The 18,569-nt window shown below is 44.4% G+C and overlaps 1 protein-coding gene and 1 non-coding gene across 2 annotated transcripts in view; one reads left to right on the forward strand and one right to left on the reverse strand.

Moving 5' to 3' along the window:
* The window catches only part of Slc35f2 (solute carrier family 35 member F2), a 30,137-nt gene that overhangs the window by 618 nt on the left and 10,950 nt on the right, over positions 1 to 18,569 (forward strand). The window contains exons 2-3 of the mRNA XM_090319579.1: positions 14,705 to 14,880; positions 15,769 to 15,896. Of these exons, the coding sequence (XP_090175705.1) occupies positions 14,705 to 14,880; positions 15,769 to 15,896 (304 nt within the window). The remainder of the gene's footprint in view (positions 1 to 14,704; positions 14,881 to 15,768; positions 15,897 to 18,569) is intronic.
* On the reverse strand, positions 11,059 to 11,253 carry LOC150045619 (U2 spliceosomal RNA). Its single transcript, XR_016532896.1, has one exon. It is a non-coding gene; the product is annotated as a U2 spliceosomal RNA (small nuclear RNA).

Consider the following 18,569-nt stretch of genomic DNA (forward strand, 5'->3'; position numbering starts at 1 on the left):
GTGGGGCGGAGGAGGAGGGAGGGACGGGGGTGGTGAGGACCCGCTCGCACGTGTCTACCCGGCTCGGGGGCCGAGGTGGCGGCGGCGGCGTGGACTTTGGATCGGGTGGCTCGGGCGAGCGCACGGAGGATGTTGCGCTTCGCCTGGTTTCCCGAGGGCGCTTGGCTGCCCCTTCGCCATGGTGGGGATTCCCCGCCCCCTCCCCAGTGGTGATGGTTAGATCCCCCGGAGCAGGGGTGGGGGCTGGGGGGGCGCACCCCGCGCCCGCGAGGCTGAGAAGGAGGCGTGGCGCGCACCCGGGAGCACGGCAGGTGGATGATCCAGGCTTCCTGGCCCAGTGCCCGCGTTCTCTCCGCCGCCGCCAATCCCATCAGACAGGGCAGGGTGACCTTCTCCACCCGGGCTCACTCAGGTGGGACAGCCTGGGAAGTTCTGGGCTGATGCACTGGGGCGTGTGGGAGGGGGGATTGTAGAACCTGGATCTTGGATCCCCCCCTCCCCCCAGCGAGGTCACATTGGCATTTCCAGGGCTGGAAGGCCGGGGAAGCCGTTTTCTGGTGTCGCCCTGCTCAGTGGGATGTGGGAAGAGAGGTGGTTTTTTTTTTTTTTTTTTTTTTTTTAATATTTATTTATTGAAGCAGTTGGCAGCCAGCGTCTTTGGGGAAAGCATTTTCTGTGGTTAGTGGAGGACTTCATCCTGGAAATACACATTGTCTGTGACCTAAATAATCAAAGCCATTTATGGAGGGCTCACCGTGTGCCCTTAGCAATTTGTGTGGAAAGTACCATGCCACCCACAAGCACTTTAGGGGATGGCACCGCTGCTGTTAGGCCAGCCTTTCGGGGAGCTGACCTTGTAAGAGGTGAGCTTGCAAGCCTGGGTCTAAACCATCCATTGTCATGCCCCACCCCACCGCTGGCACCTGATGAGATGGGCTTTTGCTTTCCCTCCCCTTTTTATTTTGTTTATTTACTTATTTATGCTGCTGTTGGGGCTTGAACTCAGCCTAGATGCTTCTTTTGTTGGGCTTCCTCGCACCCCCTCCCCTGGGACTTGAACCTGTCCCTGAGCTTCTTTTGCTCAAGGCTATGACTCTGTCACTTGAGCCACAGCATACTTCCCCATTCTTCTGTGATTAGTTGGTGATGGAGACTCATGGATTTCCTGCCTAGGCTAGCCTTGAACCAGGAGTAGCTAGGGTTGGTTATAGGCTTGAGCCACTGGTGTCCAGTTTTGCCTCCCCCCACCCCAAGGCTAGCACACTGGCTTTTTGCTACCTGGCTTTTTGGTAGAGAAAGACAGTAGAATCTCATGGACTTTTCTGCCTGGGCCTGCCTGTGATTTTCAGCTCTCAGCTTCCTGAGTAGCAGGCCCAAGCCACTGGCTTTTTTCTCCCCTTTATTCTATTTTATTTTTGCCTGTCCTGAGGCTTGATCTCAGCCTGCTGAGTAGTTAGGATTACGAGCCTGAGTCACTCATGCCTGGTCCCCCTTTATTTGAACAAAATGAATTTCTCTCCAAAGCTAGCCGCCTAAAAAGCCATGCCATTTTCCAAACTAGATCAATAAAGATGCATGCATTTTGCTATATAAGTGACTTATCGTTTTAAAATCGACTCATATGTCTAAAAGGGAAAGTGGGCCAACATCACCATGTGTCCTTCAGTATATCTGTCCTGGAAAGTAGCTGTATGTGCCCAGCTGGGAGGCACAATGGTGGCCTAGCCAAGGGCATAAATTCTAGATTCCAATCCTGGCTTGGTGGTTTTAGGCAAATCACTTAATATCTGTGCTCCAGTTTTCCATTTGTAAAATGCAGGACCTAATGGGCTGGCTGTTTAGCTAGGTGTGTGGTGCAGAGTGTGCTTTCAATGTGTAAGGCCTGGGTTTAGTCCTTCATATCTCTCTCTCTCTCTCTCTCTCTCTCTCTCTCTCTCTCTCTCTCTCTCTCTCTCTCTCTCTCTCTCTCCACACACACACACACACACACACACACACACACACACACACACACACACACACACACACACACAGTCTTTCTTCCCAACCATGAGAAAGTACTTACACTGCAGGACTGTGAGAGAATTTCTTGGTTGACTGAACCACTGTGGGCAGACAGCTTGGCACATTTCAGTGCCAGGCATGGGTTCCTGGTCACCATCAGCCCTTATCATGCTTAGGTGGTGGGAATGTGGGGTACCTGCTTCAGGAGATGATAGTGGCTCCAAGGCTGGGACGGACAGTGCCGCAGACAATGTCAGTTTAGCCAGGTGCCATAGAACTAGCAGTGTTTTGTTTTAAATTCTCTTAATGTTCTATTTTTCCTGTTCTGGCATCATTTATAATCAGAAGAATCTATTAGCCTCAACATGTGGGATTTCATCTTTCTCTAATGACTTTATTCTTAACGGTGAGTGCTTTTTGTTCTCCTGGTTATAGCTGTGGATGGGTCTCTTATGTGATGCCTGCCTGGTAAGGGCATACTTTTTGTTTTTGGCCAGTCCTGGGCCTTGAACTCAGGGCCTGAGTACTATCCTTGTACTTTCTCAAGGCTAGTGCTCTACCACTTGAACCACAGCACCACTTCTCACTTTTTCTATGTATGTGGTACCAGGAATTGAACCGAGGTCTTCATGCATGCTAGGCAAGCAGTCTACCACGAGGCTAAACTCCTGCTCACGTTTAAAAAAAAAAATCATACTCCTTTCATAGTGCAGTGATAGACAGGGTTTATTCATTCAACAAATATTCAACATGAACAATATTCTAGAGCCTAGATTCCTCTCTTAGTATTTAGTTCCTGTTCTCAAGAATGTGCATCGTTAAGAAGCTGTGGTAATTGCCATACAGGTAAGTACAAAGTTCTGTGAGGACACAAAGCAGGGCAGAGATCAAAGGTCAGACTCCGAAGCTGAGCGGGGCTGGGGAGCTTGAAGCATGAAGTCAGGGTTTCTCAGGTGCACCAGGTGAGGAGGAAGATGCGTGCAGGCTCAGAAGGCTACAAGTTCAGGCCCAAGGACCTGCAAGTAGCTTGATGTGAGAAGGTTATGAGTGGGAGGAGACTGAGGACAAGATCGTGGATTTACATGTTTAGTCTTTGTTCTTCTGTAGCAAAGAGCTAGTCTGACCCTTTGCTTTCCTCCTTTGAAAGACTAGGACCTCCTAGACCCAGTCATTTGTCTGTGATTTACTGGATATACTGGATAGCTTTTATCTATTTACTCAACACCTACTGTGTGCTAGCTGTGTTCACAGTTCAACTCCTAAGCTGAAAGGTATTATTTAGTAGTGTATAATGTTATTTAAAGAAAAAGGCTGGGGTGGGGGGGTGGAGGGGGAGTGTGTGCTGCATACACACCAGTTCTGGGGCTTAAACTCACAGGGCCCAGGCACTGTCTCTGGGCTTCCCCTTTCCCCCAGGCTAGCTCTACCACTTGAGCCACAGCTCTACTTCTGGCTCCTTGATGGTTAGTTAACTGTAGAGAAGAGAGAATCTCCTGAGCATTCCTGCCCCCGCTGGTCGCTGGTTTTAAATTTTAAACTGTGATCCTCAAATCTGTGAGCAGCTAGGTATAGATAAGCATGAATTGCTGGTTCCTGGCTCATGTCTAGTTTTGGTGATCTGTTATAAGTAGTATTTCAGCACATTTTTGCATTGAGCTTTTTTTTTTTTTTTTTTTTAAACAATTCTTTGTTGGAGGCCATCTGGAACACTGTAAGATATTGGAGCACCCCAGCTTCTATCCAATAAATGCCTGAATAGCATAGCAGCCCCATCTCTTTAACACACACACACACACACACACACACACACACACACAGCCCCATGACAATCAGAAATGTCTCCAGACATTATCAGACATCTCCTGGGAAATGGGAGCGTCCTGGTTGAGAATCCTCCCATGGCCGGTTGTTTTAATCTGCCTCATAACATTGATGGCCTCATGGTCCCAGGTAATGTCCAGCTCCCAGACTCCCAGAACAGCCATGGCAGCATTCTCACACTGCTCTCCTATGTGCTAAAGGCCAGGCCTTGGCACCAACTTCCTCCAGGGAACTTTCAATGGAGAAGAGGTTGGAGCCAGCCTGGTAGAAGAACCACTGTGGGTTGGTACAGTTGATCACTGCTGCTGTCAGCTGTCCTGAGGAGAGGAGGAGGAGGTGACAGCTACCTTCTAGGTTGTGGCCCCTCAGTCCCTGGAGCTTGGAGGGAGTGAGAGGAGTGATTACTGGTGGGACAGCCTGGCCTGTTTGGTTACTTTCTTAACACTGTAAGGAATTGTGAAAGGGCCAGCAGCCTAAAAGCCTCTCCAGACCTGAGTCTGCTCTCTAGGCCGCAGTCTTACACCCTTCCCCCAACCAGTTCCAGGCAGGAAACCTTCGGATTCTTCCTGTATTTAAAAAAATTTTGTTTGTCCAAGACTAGGGCTCTTACTTCCTATCTGATGCATGCTTTCACACACTGGCTGGAGCTTTATTTACCTTCTGAGCCACACCTCCAACCCTCTTCCCACTTTTCTATAGGCCTTTCTTCAGATTCATTTGAAGGAAACATTGGCTGCCAGTACTTACTCTCCGTCTTGATGGGGGTTCTAGAAATTTCCTACCTGGTAGCTAGGATTGCCCATGCTGAGCAGCATTAATTAATTTTTTTTTCCCAGTCCTGGGCTTGAGCTCAGGGCCTGAGCACTGTCCTTGGACTTTCTCAAGGCTAGAGCTCTACCACTTGAGCCTCAGCACCATTTCTGGCTTTTTTCTATGCATGTGGTGCCGAGGAATCGAACCCAGGTCTTCATGCATGCTAGGCAAGCACTTTAACCACTAGGCCAAACTCCCAGCCCCAGCCTTAATTAATTTTAAGGCTGGGTCTTGCCTTGTCTGGGCTAGGCTGAGCTATGGTTCTCTTACTTGTGCAGGTATGGGCCATGTGTCCAGATACAGTGCTGGGATAACAGACACACTTAACACCACACCCAGTCCATGAGCAAGATGGAGTTCCAGGAATTGACGTTGAACCACCCACTCCTGAACTCCACCTCCCAACTAGCTAGGATTACAGACTTGAGCCCTGGTCCCCAGCTTCCATTTTCAAGTTTTACACTAGCCGCTGAGAACCTGGGAGCTTGCTCTGGGTTTCCTAGCAATACTCGTTTTACTTCTTGTCTGCTAGTGGAAAAGAAAAGCTTGGTGGAAAAGTTGGGGAGCAAAGGTAGTTGGCTGAGTGAAGTTAGGAGCAGTGGAAAGGTGATTCAGGGGAGGAGTGTGAGACCGTTTTTCTGGTTAGAGAGCTGAGGGTGTTGAAAGACTGGAAAGGACACTGGTGACTCACAGGAAATCTCAGTGTCTTTTGTTCTCCTGGGGCCAGGTCTCTGGGAAGCTTTATAAGTCTAGCTGGCCCTCTTGTTTGTTCCAGTGCCTTGTTGGTGTTTGATGAGTGTATTGGATGGGTTCTTTGAGAAAGTGAGTTCACTACTGGCCCAGTCAAAAGTGACATTATTACTTTATGGAATCGCCCAGGGCTACACTGCCAAACCAGTCAGACCAGGATTGCTGCCAGTGCCAAGAATCTAACCACAGCTTGGGTTCTCTGAGTCTCTGCCTCTATCTGTTTGTGTCTGTCTGTCTGTCTGCCTGCCTGCCTGCCTGCCTGCATGCCTGCCTGTCTCTCTTTTGGTGCTGGTCCTAGAGCTTGAACTCAGGGCCTGAGCACTATCTCCAAACTTTTCTGACGCAAGGCTAGCCCTTTACCACTGGAGCCACAGCTACACTTTCAGCTTTTTCATGCTTATGGAGATAAGGGTCTCAAGGACTTTCCTTCCAGGCTGGCTTGGAACCATGATCCTCACATCTCAGCCTCTTGAGTAGCTAGGATTACAGGCATGAGCCCTTTAGTGCTTGGCTGTCTGTCTGGGTCTCTTATTGATGCTTTATGTTCCTGTTGACGCAGTGGGCTGTCTTTATCTAAGGAACTACATCTTACAATGTGGAATTACAGGAAACAAACAACAGAAGGACTCAAAGTTTGAAAATGATTTTTGGTTTTGATAAATCACCGATTTTAAATGTTCCAACCATTTTAAAAACACAGTCCTGTAAAAATCTTACTCAGCTGCAGCGGGCAGGTAGTATGAAGAATTTGACGTTTTATGGGCTATGGTTTTTTGGCTGCCTGTGGAGAACAGAGTTATTAGTCTTTTCTCAGTTCTTGTGCCAGCCTGTGGTGGGGGGGGGGTGGGGAAGGGTGGGGAGGATGGGCTTGTAGCTCTCTCTCAAAGACAGAAAGAAAGCCTTGTTCATGCAGACTTGAAACAACAGAGCTTCATCCCACGCTTCCTAATCTTGTCCTTTCCCTATCTTTTTGCCACCCAGCTTCTCTGGGTTTAGGTTCCCTCCTCTCCCAGAATTCCCACAGAGGAAGGAGTCTGGAAGGGGAGGGGGAGGTCTTGGAGGCAGAGACGCATCCTCCACATTCTGCCCACAGTTGATGCTACCCTCTCCAAGGCTGCTGCCACTCCTCAGTTTAGGCTCTTAAGTCTCAAGTTAATCCAAAGAGAGAACCCGTGATTTGGCAATGTCTGTTTTACTCTGGGTCTTTCTAGCCAATCCTCCCCCCCCCAAAAAAAGTAGGAAGATAAAGAGAAGGACCTCATAAACAGGTTTCATGCTTTCTCCGTTATTTTCATCCAACACCTCTCTCTTTTTTTTTTTTTAAATTTGCTTTATTGTTGTTTTAGAGGTGATAGACAGTGGGGTTGCATTTGCATATGCCAGGTAATAACTACATTTCCTTTTGCATAGTGTCATCTCATTCTTTCTCATTCCCTCCTTCCTATCTCCACTCATATATAATTTTATTGTTATTATTAAGGTATTGTACAGTAGGATTACAATTCCATAAGGCAGGTAATGAGTAAAATGTCACCCCTTTCTTTGCTTTACCTAGGTGCTAACTCTGAACCTTTTTTGTTTTTTGCTTAAGAGTGTGTGTTACCACTTGAGTCACAGCTCCACTTCTGGCTTTTGGCCGACTAATCAGAGATGAGAACCCTCACAGTCTTTCCTGCCTGGTCTGGTTTTGAACCTCTCTTGATCCTCAGATCTTAGCCTTCTGAGTAGCTAGAATTACAGATATGAGCCACTGGAGCCCAGCAACTATTTTATTTTCTTAGCATAGCAGAATAGAAAGCACAGAAAGGGGTATTATCATCATATTTGGATTTTAATCCATTCCTGCTATTTATGTGCTCTTATAAACTTGGTTAAGTGACTTAGACTTTGGCAGACTACCATGCACTTTATACATGCGAGAGCTCAGTGCAGTGGCTGGCACCTGCCTTTCTTTTTACTACTGAGAGACAATGCACCATATTCTATTCTTGTCTACCTAAGGCTCATGCAGAACCTCATGTAGAGGGGGAAAGAAATCACTGGATTTATCATTTCAATTTATGCTGGTTTGCATAAGACAAGTTCAGTAGCATCTGGTTTAAAGACGTGGGTTTTTACTTTCTTTGATGAAGGCATTTTAAGCCAGGGTGGCTCCTGAGCAGCTTTGCCTATAGTTATTTAATAGATTCTCTATTTGATGTGATTATCTTGCTTACTAAGGAAATTCATCGAGATGAATGTGAATAGTTATAGCATTCTCATTTAAGTATTGTTTTAAAGTATTGCACTCATTATTGACTTAGTGTATCTGTTTTCTACCACAGTAATAACAAGTTGCTATAAATGTCATAACTGAAACAGATACACGTTTTATCATCTTACTGTTTTGAGGGTTATAAGTCTAGTACAGATGGGTCTCACTAGGCAAGAGAGCCATTATTTTCTTTTTAAAATATTTTATTTATTTTTCATATATTTTATTGTAATTAATAGAAGGGTTACATTATATTCACCAGATAGACAGTGCATTACTTCACAACATCGATACCCTTTCTCATGTCTTGGTTCCCATTTCCCTCCCTCCACCCCCGCCCCTCATCTTGTTTTCCCCTCTTCCCTATCCTATTTCAAAATAACCAAATAAACATATAGACAATATAGCAGATAACAAGGTAAAATACTGTAACTATGAGATAACCAAGAGACAGCAAAAGAGATGAGAGATAACAAAGTACATTACGGGCAACAATCACTCATTATAAAGAGAGCCATTTTCTTCCCACATTTAGTGATAGAGCCTAACAATGACTGCCCCCACCAGCACACTCCCCACCCTTCAAAAAAACCCAAGGAATTAAAGCTAAGTGTGGTAGCATACACTTGTATGTCAGTGCTGGGAAGGCGGAGTACTGGAAGACAGAAGTATTGAGCTTATGGCTCGTATGGGCTACTTCATGAGCCCCTGTCTCAGATATTCATAGCGTAAAGAAATGAGACCACCTGGCCTTGCCAATCCATTTAGCAGTAATTTGTTAACTATCAGGGAATCCTTTTCTCAGCTCTTTCACCTACAGCCTTTCATTCAGTGGTTGAGATAATCAGGAATTGCACTTCATTAGAAGAGATTCTGTGGGGTGTGTGTGTGTGTGTGTGTGTGTGTGTGTGTGTGTGTGTGTTGGAGCTAGAACTCAGAGCTTGGGTGCTGTCCCTTAGTTTTTTTGTTCAAAGCCAGCCCTCTACCACTTGAGCCACAGCTCTACTTCTAGTTTTTTTGTTTTTCTTTTTTAACCAGTCCTAGGGCTTGAACTCAGGGCCTGAGCACTGTCCTTGAGCTTTCCTCAAGGCTAGTGCTCTACCACATGAGCCACAGCATCATTTCTGGCTTTTCTGTGTATGTGGTACTGAGGAATTGAACCTGGGTCTTCCTGCATGCTAGGCAAGCACTCTACCACTAGGCCAAACTCCCGGCTCCTACTTCTAGTTTTTGTTTTTGTTTTTGAGTAGTTTATTGGAACTAAGAGTCTCATGGGCTTTCCTGACTGGGGTAGCTTCGAACTATGATCTTCAGAACTCATCTTCCTCAGTAGCTAGGGTAATAGGTGTGAGTCACTGGAGCCTGGCTTAATTTCACTCTTCCTTACCATTCTCTCCTGTCCCACTTGCCCTTTCCCAAAGCAATTTTAACTAGTGTTATTGTTCTGTTTTATACATTCATATGCAGTGTTTTGACTACATTCTTTTCTTTCATTCACAGTTATTCATTTTAATGGACTATTTGGTTAGAGAGAGGAAAAGGGATTCTTCATTTGAAGAGATCTTAACCGTTGTATAGGTGGAACTATTGATTAGCTCCAGTGGATTTGTGGTTTGTATCCCATTCTGACATTTTTTGGATCACGAGATAGATAACCCCTTTCACCTTTCCTAGCTTCAGTTTCCTTCTCTAGGACCTCAGGAGATTGGTGAGTGGATCAAAAAAAGCAAATAAGCTAGGGTATAGGATTTTTTTTTCTTTTTTGATAAAGTAGGAAGCACTATAAAACTCAAAGTATTCTGATGGGGTGCATTAGCATGAAGGTAGTAAATAAGTAATACATGACAGTGATGGATGCGCCGTTGGCAGTCCAGGGAGCTTGAAAGTCAGCAGTTTGGAAATCTCAGGGCAGTAAGGAAGGTTGAGGGGAAGAGACAAATGGGAAACTTGATCTGAGAACCCAAGTAAATCCCCAAATTCAATATGAGGAGCCAACAAGAAATCTTCAAATGTGATAGTTACTGTTTTCTCTCAGTCCCTTCATGTTCCTGTTGTTGTTTTTTAAGTAATGGAGAGAGATGTAAAAATATATTTATTATTATTTTTTAAACTTTTTACCACTGGGCCTGTTGGCACATTCATATGATCAAGGCTGAGATAGGGGAAGATTTGTGGGTTTGAGGTCAGTACATAGAAAGACCCTATCTTGATGTGGTATTTATACACAATGGAATTCTATGCTGATGTCAGAAAGAACGACATCGCCCTATTTGTAAGGAAATGGAAAGACTTAGAAAAAATCATATTAAGTGAAGTAAGTCAGACTCAAAGGAACTTAGGCTCAATGGTTTCCCTCATTTGTCAAAATTAGTAGAAACCTTGGGCTCTCCTAGCAGAGGTTTACAATAGAACAAAACCTAAACACATAAGGCCATATAGGATGAGGCTAAATGAGGATATAGAAATAAGAGCCATATAATGTGTGAGTGGTGTTCTTAATGTACTATGTTATTTCTCATCTCTTTGTTGTCCCTTGGTAATCTCATATTGTTACAGTATCTTACCTTGTTATCTGATATATTGTACATGTTTATTTGTTTATTTGAAATAGGACCCTATCTCAAAACAAAGACTTAAAAAAAAAAAACCCAAAAAACTCCAAAAGACTCAGTATCCTTTATCCATGTGATGGATAAAGAAGAAAGCAACAGCTGGGCGTGGTGGCTCACATCTGTAATCTTAGCTACTCAGGAGGCTGAGATCTTGAGGATCGCGATTCAAAGCCAGCCCAGGCACTACAAAGTCCTTGAGATTTATCTCCAATTAATCACCAGAAAACTGGAAGTGGCACTGTGCCTCAAGGGGTAGGGTGGTAGCCTTGAGCTGAAGAGCTCAGGGACAGCACCCAGAGCCAGAGTTCAAGTCCCATGTCTGACAACATCAGAAGAAGAAGAAGAAGAAGAAGAAGGAAGAGTAGGAAGAGGAGGAAGAGGAGGAGAAGGCAACAAAAAGAAAGTCTTAAAGTCTTTGGTTGTTTAATCCATTGATCAAACCATCGAATCATTAACTTAATTTAATTTAATTTTTGGTCATGGGGCTTCACCTCAGGGCCTGGGTGCTGTCCCTGAGCTTTTTTGCTCAAGGCTAGTGCTCTACTACTTTGAGCCACAGCGCCACTTCCAGTTTTCTGGGGGTTAATTGGAGAGAGGAATTTCATGGAGGACTGGGAGTGTGGCTTAGTGGTGGAGGGCTTGCCTTGCATGCATGAAGCCCCACGTTGGATTCCTCAGTACCACATACGCAGAAGAAGCTGGAAGTAGTGCTCTGCCTCAAGTGGTAGAGTGCCAGCCTTGAGCACAGACAGGCATCACGCCTGGCCATTAGCAGTGTTTTCCTCAGAACATAGGTTCCTCCTGTGAATGTGTACCACTCCTGGATAGACTTCAAGACCATGTTGCTGCAAGGAGAGGACAGAGCAGTGCCCCATGCCATCTTTCTGCTCCCCAAATCCATTTCATCTACTGTCCCCAGATAGAAAGCATATCAGATATTAAATTGATAAGAACATAAACCAGCAACATTTGATCTTAGCTGGGAAACTGAGAAACCATAGGTTTCATACTAAGTTCTGCCTTTTGCTGACACTGCAGCACAGGTTTGAGACACACAATTAGAGGAAATATGTGATTTGTATCCATATAATGTCTTTTATTGGTGTTTTTGGAATTTGGGGATTTTTTTTTTCTTTTTGCCAGTCCTGGGGCTTGAACTGAGGGCTTAGGCACTGTCCTTGAGCTTCTTTTGCTCTAGGTTAACACTACCTATTGTGCACTTCTAGCTCTTTCTGTTTATGTGGTACTGAGGAATCAAACCCAGGGCTTCATGCATGGCAGACGAGCACTGTACCACTAAGCCACATATCCAGCAGAGGGTAATTTAGCAGTTATCATCCTGATTTCATCTTAACCTCATTTAGGAGTCTTTAAAAGTAAATGGATATTGAGATTCCATCTCTTGAGGAGCCAATGAGATGGGTCTGCACTGGAGTCTTGGTGTCACAGCTTTGCATTTTTTTTTTTGCCAGTCCTGGGCTTGAGCTCAGGGCCTGAGCACTGTCCTTGGACTTTCTCAAGGCTAGAGCTCTACCACTTGAGCCTCAGTACCACTCTGGCTTTTTTCTATGTATGTGGTACTGAGGAATTGAACCCGGGTCTTCGTGCATGCTAAGCAAGCACTCTACCACTAGGCAAAACTCCCGGCCTACTTTGCATTTTTTAAAAAATTTTAAGCTTTCAATCATGTTTTAATATACATCTAAGTAGAGGACTTCACATTTATCTTGGACTTGCAAAGAAGTGCTAAAGAAATAAATGGGCTCCATGGAGACTCATACATATATTATGGAACATTAATGCCCTTGATAGCAGGCTTTTTTTTTTCTATTTTTAATCTTCCTGGAAATTGTTGACCTTTCTTTTCTATGACCCATGAATCTCTTCCTCCGTGAGTCTTCTCCAGGAATTCTTGACCCTTCTTTCCCCTGGATGCAGACACAACTCTTTGTTCTAATGTTTCCATTTGGGGATTGTTCTGTATTTTCTGAGCTTCTTCCTTCACTAGACAGAAAGATTGGGATATTCCACATTACTAAATACCTGTAGCTATTTCTTGTGGGCTAGGAGCCATGAGGCTCATGAAGGCGCCAGAGTCCCCTCTTCTGTTGGAGCTTTGCCAGTTCTGGCGCTTTAACTCAGGGCCTGGATGCATTCCCGGGGCTTGTTTTTGCTCAAGGCTAGTATTGCTCTACCACTTGAGCCACAGCTCCACTTCCTGATGCGGTCCTCCTCCTCCTTCTCCTCCTCCTCCTCCTCCTCCTCCTCCTCCTCTTCCTCCTCCTCCTCCTCCTCTTCTTCCTCCTCCTTCACCTCCACCTTCTGTGGGCTGTGCTTTCTGGTAGTCTGGCTCCCACAGTGTGAAGCCACCTTAGGAAATAGGTCCTGTGGTGTGACCACATCCTGCCTTTGAAGTTCACCCCTGTGGAAGTTCTGTGGGGAAGCCATGACAGGATGTACTCGTTGCTCTCATGCTTGTTGCTTCTGATGGTTTCCTTAGATAGGAGCAGGTTTGTCATGGGGGAAGAGTTGGTTCAGTATTCATCACAATTAGGATCTTGTGGAGGAAATACCAGTCTTGAGGCCTCAAGGAACAAAAACATCAGCTGAGTGCTGGTGGCTCACGCCTGTCATCCTAGCTACTCAGGAGGCTGAGGTCTGAGGATCAAGATTTGAAGCCTGCCCAGGCACATACGTTCTGCTGAGATTCTTACCTCCAATTAACCACTCAAAAACTGCTTAGTGGCAGTGTGGCTCAAATGGCAGTGTGCTAGTCTTGAGCAAAAGAGCTCAGGGACAGCACCCAGGTCCTGAGTTCAAGCCCCATAACCCACAAACAACCAACCAAATAAAAACCCCTCTGATCATTGGTTGTCTTTCTCTACACATGGCCTACTGCTGTTTTCTTGTCTTCACTCCTCATCCCCTCTGCCAGCTCTCCCTCTCCCCCCTCCCATTATAGATGAGATCATCAGAATTTGAAGCCAAGTGCATTCCTGTTATTTTAAATCTCCATACTTCATTTGGGACTCTCCTATTTTCTTTTCCCTTTTTTTATGGAGAGGGTTATATTTTATAGTTGGAGGACAGCTCTTACTTAATTGCACTACTATTTTGGAATGCAAATCTGAGCTTACTGGAGGGATTTTTTTTTTTTTTTTTTGCCAGTCCTGGGCTTGAGCTCAGGGCCTGAGCACTGTCCTTGGACTTTCTCAAGGCTAGAGCTCTACCACTTGAGCCTCAGCACCACTTCCAGCTTTTTCTATATATGTGGTACCAAGGAATCGAACCAGGGTCTTTGTGCATGCTAGGCAAGCACTTTAACCACTGGGCCAAACTCCCAGCCCTGGAGGGATTTTTTTGGTCTATTTGTGACCAGAGTTGAGTGCTCCCACAGGTGCAATTCTCACTTATTTCAAAATTATAAGAGCTTTCAAGTCTATTATAAGATGTGAAAAAAATGTTCTAGATTTGGTTGGGTTATCAGTGTCTCCTCCTTGTTCTCTCTCTCTCTCTCTCTCTCTCTCTCTCTCTCTCTCTCTCTCTCTCTCTCTCTCTCTCTTTCTCCCTGCCTCCCTCCCTCCCTGCCCCCCCTCCTCCCTCCCTCCCTTCTTCCCTCCCTCTCCTCCCTCTCGTACTAGTCTCCTAAATAGCTCCCTGGTTTATATTCATATATCTAGGAATGGAGCTCAGGACCTCGTGCTAGTTAGGGCAGACATTCACAGAATTTACAAGATTGGGAATCTGAGCAGGGCTGGAATCCTATTTGAAGATTCCTCTGGTGTAGGACCCACTTACTACAAGCTCTGTGGTTCTCATCTGCAGGAAGCACTGAAAATAATCACTTTTAGGAGGGCAACTGAACAAATCATGTCTTTATAGAGAACGAAGTGATTTGTGAAAATGTTCACCAAATAGGGAGAATTTAAACCTACTTTGGGTGTGAGTGTTCCGTAGATAAATAAGCAAAATAGATGGTCAATGAAATGGGAGACTGTATTTTCATGGGAATATGGGATGAGGGGGAGTGGTCAGAAATACAACAACAAATGTCATCTCCCAAAAAAATCTCATAATTTGGGCCGGAAGTGTGATCTAATGGTAGAGAGCTTACCGAGCATACATGAAGCCCTGGGTTCAGTTCCTCGGTACAAAAAAAAAAGCTGGAAGTAGTGTTGTGGCTCAAGTGGTAGAACACTAACTTTGAGAAAGCTTATGGTCAGTGCTCAGGCCCTGAGTTCAAGCCCCAGGGCTAGCAAAAAAAAAAAAAAAAAGAAAATCTCCATTTAATTTTTGTGCTTATGAAGTAGACAATGTAATGAAATAACTGGCATTTGCTTTTGCATTTAGTACAAATGCAATGTGTGTGTGTGCGTGTGTGTGTGTGTGTGTGTGTGTGTGTGTGTGTGTTCCAGGTACAGTTGACTTGGTTTCTCTCCTTGTTTTCTAGGGACATTTTGAAAACTGTTGTTCTGGGTCAGCTGTTGTCACTCTGCATCTGTGGGACAGCCATCACCAGCCAGTACCTGGCAGAAAAGTACAAGGTGAACACTCCCATGCTTCAGAGCTTTATCAACTATTGCCTCCTGCTTCTGATTTATACCGGGATGCTGGCATTCAGATCGGGTATGTCCAGCTAGAGAACGATCTCATCAGGAGCTGCTTTCTAACAATCTCCAAATCTTAGACATCTGTTTATTACTTTCTTATTTACCTGGGCGGTGCTGAGAATGCCTAAATGGGTAAAGGTTAGCTTCTTTATCACTGGCTGGCCCAGGTTGTTTTTACTGTTACAGAACTGTTGTTTCTAGTTGGCTACCAAGAAATAAAGATAAGTGTGGTGATTAACTGGAGATAAGAGGATCCTGGATTTTCTAGCCTGGGCTGACTTTGAACTAATCATGTTTTTTAGATCTCAACCTCTTGAGCAGCTAGGATTGCAGATGTGAGCCATTAGTGCCCGGCTAACTTGGGTTTAATATTAGTAAAAGTAAAATTGAAAATAAAATCTCATGTCTGTTAAGATGGGCTCTGAGTATCAGAAATGAGGATCAGACACATTTGAAATACACAATAAATGATAAATTATATAGGACAGTGAGACTAAGAGAGGATATTCTTAGGGACACTGCCTATGGGCCTCTGAATATTCAAAATAATATTTATAGAAATGAATTCCAGAAAATGGAAACAATTTTTCTGCTATTGGTAGAGATAACTTTTTTGTTGTTGTTGTGTTGGTTCATTTATCTGTATTTTGGGTTGGTAAGGGGGGGGGTGTCACAGAAATGGAGGAACAAAGGGAGGGGGAAACTGGGAGAGAGTGCCCCGAAAGAAATGTATTATCTGATTTATGGACCAGAAATTCTTCTGTACATCACCTTAATCGTAACAATTTAAAAAGTTAAAAATATATATTTTTTCAAAATAAAAAGAGCAATATATAATAAAGGTTTACAAGGACTTGTATCATTTTTCACACAATGGAGACTGACCCCACTTTCTTTCAAATAGGCAATGAAAATCTTATAGATGTTCTGAAAAGAAAATGGTGGAAGTACATCCTGTTGGGATTAGCAGACGTGGAGGCAAATTACCTGATTGTCAGGGCGTACCAGTACACCACACTCACCAGCGTCCAGGTAGGATGGGCCTCTGAACAGCACCAACGGGAGAGATTGCTCACTCCCACGGGCTAACCCACTGGTCCTGAAAATAGGATCACGTGAAGAAAACCTAAACACAGGTGGATGATGGCTGCATTCAGGGGGACAGAGGTTCCCAGGAGTCCTGTTTCCTGAAATTAGTAAAGCTGTACACAAATTAATCGCTTCCCAAAGCTGCTAATGCTATAGTATTAAAACGGTTCCTACCAAAAGAAGTGTAAATATTTAGTTGGCACTTGGTGTTGAATTGTAAGAAGAGTTCCTGTGTGTGTGTGTGTGTGTGTGTGTGTGTGTGTGTGTGTGTGTGTGTGTGTGTGTACTTTACTGGGACTTGAATTTAGGGCCTTATATTCTTGCTTGGCCTTTTCCATTCACTGCTGGTGCTCTACCACTTAAGTCATATCTCCACTTCTGACTTTCTGCTAGGTAATTGGAGTCTGGGATTTGTTTGCCTGGCATTGAACTGTGATCCTCAGATCTCAGCTTCCTGAGTAGACACAATTATAGGGGGCCATCCACTGAGGCCCCGTTTAAACTCTTTCCTTTTGGAATGCTGTGTTCATGCTGAGCTTTATGGTCAGAAAACTTATTGAATTTGGACTGGAGTGGGTTAATCATCTGAGAATAGGACATGATTTGTTAGCACAGACATCACAAAAACTCAGTTTCATAAAATTAAAAGCTAAAAGTTGACATTAATCACTAGTAAGCAGAAGTGCTTTCAGCAAGGTGTCAATGTGTCAAAAGTGTCATTTTCTATCCTTGTAAACTTACACATATTTTAATTACATGATTATAATTTTCAGAAACTGATATCTGACTAAGGGTGATAAAAAGTTTTGGATTGGTGTAAGGGCTAAGCACAGTTAAGCAAAACATTGATAGATTTTTTGCAATGTAAGTTCATGCCTGGTACTATGAAAACAACTTATTTTATCCTAGCCTCTTGCGGGTGGGGGAAAGAAAGAAATCCATATATTTTATTGGCAAAAGTTAGATACTAGCCAAGTATGATGGAGCATACTTGTAGTCTCAGCTACTCAGGAGACAGAGGCAAGAAGATGATGAGTCAGAGGCCTGAACAAAAGGAGGAAGATCTGTCTCAAATAGTGCAATAAATAAATAAAAAATAACAGCAGAGATATTTACTATTTGCTGGAATAAAGTTGATTTTTTTTTCCACTTGGGTGCATGTCTTGCGTTGGTAGTCTCACAACATGGAAGTGTGGATTAGATAGCCTTTGAACCTTGTTTTTAAGATGCCTTCAAAGATTCTGTGACTGCAGATGTCAGGTCAAGTTCAGAAGTGCATGATATGGGCATTGGAACCCATGGCCTGGCCTTCTGTTTTTTTCCTTTTGTGTGTTTGTGGTACTGGGGTTTGTATTCAAGTCGTCTTGCATGCTAGACTGTGGTGCTCTCCCACACCAGCCACGCTTTTGAATTGTTCGTTTGTTTTTTTTTTCTGGTTAACTACTGTGTGGCCTGTTCTCCATTCTCAGCCATTCAGATCTCAGCTTTCTGAGTAGGTAGGATGACAAGCGTGAGCCACCAATACCCAACTGTGGCACAAGTTTCTGTGCTGGCTCTGGCTCTGCTCATTGAATCGCCATACCATCCTCCTCCTTACAGCCTGTTCCTTTTTTTTTTTTTTTGCCAGTCCTGGGCTTGAGCTCAGGGCCTGAGCACTGTCCTTGGACTTTTTCAAGGCTAGCACTCTACCACTTGAGCCTCAGCACCACTTCTGGCTTTTTTCTATGTATGTGGTACCGAGGAATCGAACCCGGGTCTTCATGCATGCTAGGCAAGCACTTTAACCACTAGGCCAAACTCCCGGCCCTTTTTTTTTTTTTTTTTTTGCTTGCTTATTTAGGTAGGCTTTTCTACAATTGCTATCTAGGGTCCCTCCCTTCTTTTGTTTTATCCATTCTGGGACTTGAACTCTGGGTCTGAGCTCTGTCTCTGAGCTCCTTTTTCCTCAAGGCTAGTGTTCTTGAGCCACAGTGCCACTTTCAACATTTTCTGTGGTTAATTGGAGATAAGAGTCTCAGACTTTCCTGCCCAGGCTGGCTTTGAACTTTGATCCTCATATCTCAGCCTCCTGAGTAGCTAAGATTACAGGTGTGAGCCACAGGCAACTGGCTGCTCCCTCCATTCTTTTTTTTCAATTTTTAATTTTTTATTGTCAGGGTAATGTATAGAGGGGTTACAGTTACATTCTCCAGATAGTAGGTGCATTACTTCTCATACAGTGATACCTCTTATCATATTTGCCCTCTCCATTTTTGAAGGCCTGATTCAATCTTACTTTCTCTGCAGGGGCTTGAAATCAGAGACTAGAGGCTGTCCTTGAGCTTTCCTTTGCTCTACCACTTGCGTCACAGCTCCATTTCCAGCTTTTTGCTTGTTCATTGTAGCTAAGAGTCTCAAGGAGTTAACTGCTCTGGCTGCCTTCAAACCCCCGTTGTCAAATCTCAGCCTCCTGAGTAGCCAGGATGACGAGTTGTAAGCCACTAGTACTCAGTTACATGGCAAATGATTTTGTATTCGCCATTATTTTGACATCGTTAATTCCCCTATCTTTCAGATGGGCAGTGTCAGGGGTGGAGCAAGTTGCTCCTGGGCTTGAGGTCAGTAGTGACAGAGCAG

This window comes from Megascapheus bottae, chromosome 27, assembly GCF_031878675.1.
Source record: "Megascapheus bottae isolate mThoBot1 chromosome 27, mThoBot2.hap1, whole genome shotgun sequence".
NCBI lineage: Eukaryota > Metazoa > Chordata > Mammalia > Rodentia > Geomyidae > Megascapheus > Megascapheus bottae.